Here is an 8,019-nt window from a genome sequence, read left to right on the forward strand (position 1 = left end):
GTTTTCGTGAACTATAATCTATAATCAATTTCTGCACTATAAATATCAGGGCATAGTTTATTCAATTTTTGCCTTAATTTAACATTTAATATTTAAACATTTTAATTTAACATTTAATGTTTTAAAATGCATTTATTCAAATGGCTACGCATAAATCTGTTCATTGTAAAAACAATACATTTATATTCAAATAGTTCAAATATAGAATGAAATAATAATTATGTGTAATAATTGTCTCTAATAATTGTGTAGTGTATTTAAAATGCTTTCATTTTATTAGTACTATTACAGAAATATGTAACCTGTTTCATTTATAACACGTGCATCACATTATATTTATTCGTTTGTGTTAAAACATTAAAACGTTTGTGCAATCCAATGGATGGAATTGTATAAGCAATCCAAATGCATACATCTTCAGTTTAGGCCTAAATATTTGAGTGTTTTGAGTGGCTATTTTACCTCCACCTATTTTAATAATAACTGGAAGGGCAATATTCAGTATGCGAGTGTGCATTGTCGAGTAGAGCACTGAAATATGTTTGGAGTAACTGTATAATCAAAGATTCTGGATAATATTGGTACATTTGTCCTATATAAATTGCTATATTTATTTGTTACTTTTTTCCATTTTTATTTGTGTTCAGTTGTTGTTTGTTGCACATATCTGTGTGTATAATATAATGCATTGTACTGTATATAAAATGGAAGTAATTCTGAATATTTCAATAAGCAGGATGTACAGTATTTATCAACCAACTTTAGGCAGGGATGTTTGTTGCATTCTATCTTTGTCCATTCCTTGGGAAACTATTAGTGTAACTCTAAAGCTACAAAGTAGACAAAATATTAGTGGTCTGCCGTCCCTAAAACCTTTAAGATGGAGAGACCTTCTGAGAGCTTCTAGCACAAATCTATGCAGGGTAAATGTTTTTCTGTATGTTGTCCTGATCTGACAAATTGTTATTATTAATAATATTATTTATTGTTACTGCCACTTTAGTTTTTGTTTTGTTACAGTCAAGTTAATTAGCTGTTTACTGGCTTTGCATTTAATTAATATTCAGGACTTGTTTCCTGAATTTAGTTTCAAGCAATAGTTTGCCCAAAATTAAAAATTCTGTCAATTCTATTTTGTTTGTTTTAGATTTGTTTGTAGGTTTCATGTCAGAACAGATATGTATGGAAGCCTGTTTCTGCCACTGAATAAAAAATAAAAGGTAATTGTGACTTTTTATCTCTCAATTTTGACTTTTTTTTTTCTCAGAACTGTGAGATAGAAATGAAACAATTAGTGAGAAATTCTGACTTCATTTCACAAAATTGCAAGTTTATATTTTGCAATTCTGACTTTATAACTCGCAATTGCCGGTTTATATCATGCAATTGTGACTTTATTTCTCAGAATTGCGAGTTTATATCAAAATTCTGACTTAATTCTCAAAATTGCGAGTTTGTCACAATTCTGACTTTATTTCTCAGAATTGCGAGTTTATATCTCACAATTCTGACTTAGCTTGCAATTGCGAGTTTATATGCCCTCAATTCTGACTTTATTACTCACAATTGCGACTTTGTCTCGCAATTCTGGCGTTTCTTTTTGTGATTTTTAAGTCCAGTTCTGAGGAGAAAAAAAGACTATGTTCACAGAGTTTATATCTCGTGACTTTATTTTTCAGAACTGCACGTTTATATAAATTCTGACTTTGTTTCTCAAAATTGCGAGTTTATATTTTGTAATTCTGACTTTATAACTCGCAAGTGCGAGTGTATATCTGACAATTCTGATTTAACTCGGAATTGCGAGTTTATATCACGCAATTTTGACTTAATTTCTCAGAATTCTGAGAAAAAAGTCTGAACTGCGAGTTTATATTTCATAATTCTGACTTTATAACTCGCAATTGAGTTTATATCATGCAGTTGTGACTTTATTTATGCAATTGTGCAATTGTGAGTTTTATAACGCAATTCTGACCTTTATTTCTCAGAATTCTTAGAAAAAAAGTCAGAATTGCAAGTTTATATTTCGTAATTCTGAATTTATAACTCGCAGTTGCGAGTTTATATCATGCAATTGCGACTATTTCTTAGAATTGCAAGTTTATATTTCGTAATTCTGACTTTATAACTTGCAATTGCGGGTTTATATGCCCTCAATTCTGACTTTATTTCTCGCAATTGCGACTTTGTCTCGCAATTCTGGCGTTTCTTCTCAAAACTGTGAGATGTAAACTCGCAATTCTGACTTTTTCAATTTTTAAGTCCAGTTCGGAGGAGAAAAAAAAAACTTATGTTCACAGAGTTTATATCTTGTGACTTAATTTTTCAGAGTTGCACGTTTATATCAATTCTGACTTTGTTTCTCAAAATTGCGAGTTTATATTTTGTAATTCTGACTTTATAACTTGCAATTGCGAGTTTATATCATGCAATTGCGACTATTTCTTAGAATTGCGAGGTTATATTTCATAATTCTGACTTTATTTCTCAGAATTGCGAGTTTATATCTGACAACTCTGACTTAACTCAGAATTGCGAGGTTTATATCACGCAATTTTGACTTAATTTCTTCGAATTCTGAGAAAAAAAGTCAGAATTGCGAGTTTATATTTCATAATTCTGACTTCATAACTTGCAATTGCGAGTTTATATCATGCAATTGCGACTATTTCTCAGAATTGCGAGGTTATATTTCAAAATTCTGACTTTATTTCTCAGAATTGCGAGTTTATATCTTGCAATTCTGACTTAACTCGCAATGCGAGTTTATATCACACAATTCTGACTTCATTTTTCAGAGTTGTGATTTTATATGCACTCAATTCTGACTTTAATTCTCAGAATTGCGAATTTATATCTCACAATTCTGACTTGCAATTGCGGGTTTATATCACACAATTCTGATTTCATTTTTCAGAGTTTTGATTTTACAGTATATGCACTCAAATCTGACTTTATGTCTCAGAATTGCGGAGTTTATATCTTACAATTGTGAGCAAAAAAGTCAGAATTGCGAGTTTGTATAATGTAATGCTGAGGGAAAAAAGTCAGAATTGTGAGATAACAAGTCGCAATAACCTTTTTTTTTTTATTCAGTGGCAGAAACTGGCTTCCATAGAAATGAGCTTGTGTGGATCATGATATTTAAAATGTCTTTGTGTAAAAACCTAAACTCAAAATTGCTGAGTTTTCTAAACATGAATGTTAGGAATCAGCTGATCAGCTGAGGGTTTGTGTGATTGTGTGAGTGTGATTATGAATTGTTGGTACATAGAGGGCGCCATTTCATTTTACAAAGTGCAACTCTGCATTCTTTAAAAAAGGCTCTCTTGAATTATATATGTAGGCTATAGCCAATTGGAAAGCAGTAGATGGTATATTCCATGATAGACCGTATATCTGCAGCAGTAGGCAGTATATATGTAGGATCAGAGCAAAAAAATGTGTAAAAAATATGTGCAATTCAGATTTGTTTTTGTTAACTTGTTTTTGCTTGCATTTTCATTTCTTTCCTTAGATGTTTAAGCTATGCATTTTCATATTATTACCAATTAAATGATTTTAGAGAGAAATCTGAAAAATGTAACTTATGACATATATAAATATTACTGTAATACAATAGCACTGAGACTCTAAATTTGACATTTTTAATGTTTTCTATATAAAATCTATTCATGAAAACAAATGTGTCGTGATTCATTTATTGTGAGCACATCACGCAGGTCTACAAGTGAGCATGAAGTAAATGTCTTCAACGTGAAGTGCCATCACAACCTATTTTGCAAGCGTTTCATGTCAGAATGCAATCAAACCTGAGAAACGGTCTCTCTTGAAACAAACACGCTTTTGATGAGGCCTTTTCACTGGGATGTGGAGGCTCTTCAAGGTCCTTCACTCAGTTCTGATACAAACAAGACAAGACAAATAGAAAGAGTAAGTATGTACCATTACTAAAGTTCTTTTAAATCATTAAGAAATAATAAGAAATACAGATTTAATCGCTGTTCTAAAGAATGCTTTGATGTCTACACACTACACATCCATAACTAAAATGAACCCTGAGGTGAATGACCTCCTTTTCTGATACTCTCTTTTGATATGAAATGGTTTACAGAGTCATGTTCTTCCTGCGAGAGGTTTATATGAAAGTCTGTTTTTTAAACTCATCACATGGTCATGGACTGACCCTCAGGAGTTGCAGCAAAACATTCTGGAGAAGTAATTTATGATGTCCCATGGTTCAGTTGTGACATGAAATATTACGCAAAGGGGCTGCAAACAATACAAGTCTATACAGTGACTAAAGAGCTGTGCTATCTGAAGAAATTCAGTTAATTTCAACACATACTTCAAGTTTTGAAATATGATTTTGGCATTATTATGAGACACAACAAATATGAAATGAATTTGATTTGCTTTTATTTCAATACAGTTGAGGTCAAAAGTTTACATCCCCCTTTCAGAATCTGCAAAATGTTAATTATTTGACCAAAATAAGAGTGATCATACAAAATTCATGGTATTGTTTTGTAGTACTGACCTGAATAAGATATTTCACATAAAAGATGTTTGCGTATAGTCCACTAGAGAAAATAATAGTTGAATTTATTAAAATGACCCTGTTCAAAAGTTTACATACCTGAATAATCCACAGCTGTGTTTTTTTTCTTTTGTTTAGTGACAGTTGTTCATGAGTCCCTTGTTTGTCCCGAACAGTTAAAATGATCGGTTGTGTGCAAAAAAAAAAAAAATCCTTCAGGTCCCAGAAATTATTTGGTTTTCCAGCATTTTTGTGTATTTGGACCCTTTCCAACAATGACTGCATTATTTTGAGATTCATCTTTTCACACTGAGGACAACTGACAACTTATATGCAACAATTACAGAAGGTTCAATGCTCCAGAAGAAAAAAAAAAGCATCCAGAATGCTCCAGAAGGAAACATGATGCATTAAGAGCTTGTCGAGGTTGAAAATCAGGGTGAATTTAACTTACTTTGTCTTCTGGAAAACATCTTCTGTAGCCTCTGATTGGCAGTACTAAATGAGAAAATATGATATTTTAACAAAAAAAAAAAAAATCTTCATTCTGTTCAAAAGTTTTCACCCCCGGCTCTTAATGCATTATGTTTCCATCTGGAGCATCAGTGAGCGTTTGAACGCTCTGTAATAGTTGAGTCCCTTTGTCCTTACTGTGAAAAGATGGAACTCAAAATCATACAGTCATTGTTGGAAAGGGTTCAAATACGCAAAAATGCTAGAAAACCAAAGAATTTGTGGGACCTGAAGCACTAAAAAATAAATGCTCTAAAAACTTTAAGAGAGACCTCACAGGGGTATTTCAACCACCAAATGTTGACATCTGTGCTATCAGAATCAATATTAAGTGTCACCTTTTGTATGGTTAATAGTAAATCACATTTATCAAAAGGCATTTGACCCAGATAAGGGAGGAGGGTGGACCATGGACCTCAACACACACAATTATGTAATAAAAAAGCTAGTTAATTTACACTCTGAAGTGAGTGATGGGAGTTTAGAGTTAACCTTCTTGATGTTCGCAAACTTTAAGTGCTCTTAAACTGTGTCTAAACAATTTTTGGGGAGTTTTTTGGGGACGTTCCCTGTTTTATGGTATCATGTTCCTGACTAGACCTGTCCCTGGAAATGTCCTTATTTTACGGCGTAAACAGAGAGCCTTCAAAAGCGGGTTACTGTGTCCACCCTATGGGCGAAACTTCTGGTTGATTAGCCGCTATCGGTAACAATGGTAAAAAAGTTTGCACTACAAACCAGTGTGTGTTCATAATTAAGATAATACATTAAAATAATATGGTAAGACCCTCCAATTTGCAATATTAAGAAATTACGGAAAAAAAAACAAGATGTTTTGTACAGCTAAAAATAGCTGGAAGCGGAGACCAGAAACCAGACCCATACAATTTACAAATGGCCGCAGCCGTTTAAGGTGAAATATAGTTTCACCTTAAACGGCTGCGGCCATTTGTAAATGTCCTTATCATTTATTTTAGCTCTTGTACTTTTAATAAAGTCATAGTTTTGTTAGAGAGTTTGCACTTACGTAACGGTTTGGTCAGTTAACTGGATGCACGGCCATATGATACTCGGATGTAAACAACAGCATGGATTACACGGTTAATGAATACGTTGTTCTGCTTATTTATGCTGTCTAAACTATGGAAAAATGTGTGGAAGCTGCTAAATCATATAGAATAAGAATAAGACTTAGTTAGTAAGCAGGTAAGGGCACAATATTTTGACAAACTAAAGTTAATAGTTGGTAAAGATACGTACAAGCAATATTAATTAAGATATTATTTCACCTACCTGACTGGAAATGGTAAGAACAAACATGAATGTTGTCGAGATTCTTGCCCTGGAAATCCTGGTTCAGTTTGGCCAACCACAAACGCCTTTTGCACTCTTCTCCTTGATTTGTTTTAACTTTTGGCAGTCTACAGTACTTTAGATGTTTTTCCCAGTCTGACTGAATAGTAAAGCCCAAAACATGACAATAATAGATAATAATAATAGACCTATACTCTTTTCATCTGTTCATCTGTTTGCTACCGTTTTTTTTTTTTTTTATTAAAGAATGATAATAACAGTAAACCGAACCCACAATAATTCAGAAACTAAGCATAGAAAAATGTACTGTCCCCTTTTCAATTTATGTTTAAGGTATTATAATTTGACCACCAAGAAACAGTTCACATTTTAGAAGTCGTTTGAAACTGCTTTAGAGCGAATTCACCTCAGGAAAAATGTATGAAATTAGTCTGTCTGCATTAAAACAGTTTTTGACATGGGTGCCATACTAAAAATCAGAAGGAAGTGCTGTTATGTTCACCCTTTCACCAAAAACTTCAACATCCATAATGCATTATATCTATCAGTTGGCAGGAAGACCATAAGCGGAAGTAAAAAAAAAAAACGAAAGTTTGATTAGCCAAGTAAGTTCATTTTATTTAAATAGCTCTTTTTACAATCTATGTCGTTTCAAAACGTTTTTACTGAAAACAATGCTCTAAACCGTGCTTTATTTTTCAAGCGTGCTGAAATAAACTCAGAAACTTTTATTATGAAATGACTGTACGCATGGCGCATTTTCCGTTTCTGGTTCTTAGCGTCAGCATTCGCTTCTTTTACAACTTGCAAGTCTCAGAGAAACTGTGTATACACGTAAAGATCGACGACTGTGGAAATCTTAACACTCTGTGAACAAACTACATAATATAACCAGTTGTGGTCTCTATTTGCTCGCCGTGAACCCGTATGTCAGGATGGCCGAGCGGTCTAAGGCGCTACGTTCAGGTCGTAGTCTCCCCTGGAGGCGTGGGTTCGAATCCCACTTCTGACAAGTACACCTTTTATTTAAGTAAATGCAAAGAATCCTGTAACGCAATACTAATGTATCGACCAACACCCTCTAATCCTAAAGATGCTGATGGAAGTGCTACACATTCTACATGATATCTACTCATTTATTACAAGCTGTGTGTTGTAATACTCCAGGAATAGTATGTGTATGTTTCTTGACACACCCAACCATTCAAATTTAAACAAGTTGACCTCTACCCTTATTTTTCTTTTGTCACATCACAAAGAAGCAAGCTTCAAACAATGAGTTCAGATTACAAACAACCATTCAATACCCAGACTAACGTTACAGCCCTTGTTTAACACTGCTTACCTTTCTGTGATGCTCAAAATATTTAGGTACTGTAAACTGTTGGACATTTTTTTTTTTAAAATGAACTCTCCTCAGCTGGAATGATAAATTTATGCTTGTTTCTGCTGCAGGATAAAAATAAAAAATAATTCTGAATTTTCTAGACGTACTGTAAAGTCAGAATTGAAAGATTTTTTTTTTCTCAGAATTGTACGTTTATATCTCATAATTCTGACTTTTTTCCTCAGAATTGCAAGACAAAAGTCTGAATTGTGAGATCAATTTTTTATATCTCATGGTGCAAACAAGCTTCCATGCAAATGTT

At 33.2% G+C, this 8,019-nt stretch overlaps 1 protein-coding gene and 1 non-coding gene across 2 annotated transcripts in view; both read left to right on the plus strand.

Moving 5' to 3' along the window:
- The window catches only part of trpc3 (transient receptor potential cation channel, subfamily C, member 3), a 60,422-nt gene extending 56,767 nt beyond the window's left edge, over positions 1-3,655 (plus strand). Inside the window, exon 12 of the mRNA XM_073820104.1 lies at positions 3,000-3,655. Within this exon, the coding sequence (XP_073676205.1) occupies positions 3,000-3,144 (145 nt within the window). The 3' untranslated portion in view covers positions 3,145-3,655. The remainder of the gene's footprint in view (positions 1-2,999) is intronic.
- A 3,644-nt stretch (positions 3,656-7,299) lies between these two features.
- trnal-cag (transfer RNA leucine (anticodon CAG)) lies at positions 7,300-7,382 on the plus strand. Its single transcript has one exon. It is a non-coding gene; the product is annotated as a tRNA-Leu (tRNA).
- Positions 7,383-8,019: the final 637 nt, after the last annotated feature.

This window comes from Garra rufa, chromosome 16, assembly GCF_049309525.1.
Source record: "Garra rufa chromosome 16, GarRuf1.0, whole genome shotgun sequence".
Taxonomy (NCBI): Eukaryota; Metazoa; Chordata; class Actinopteri; order Cypriniformes; family Cyprinidae; genus Garra; species Garra rufa.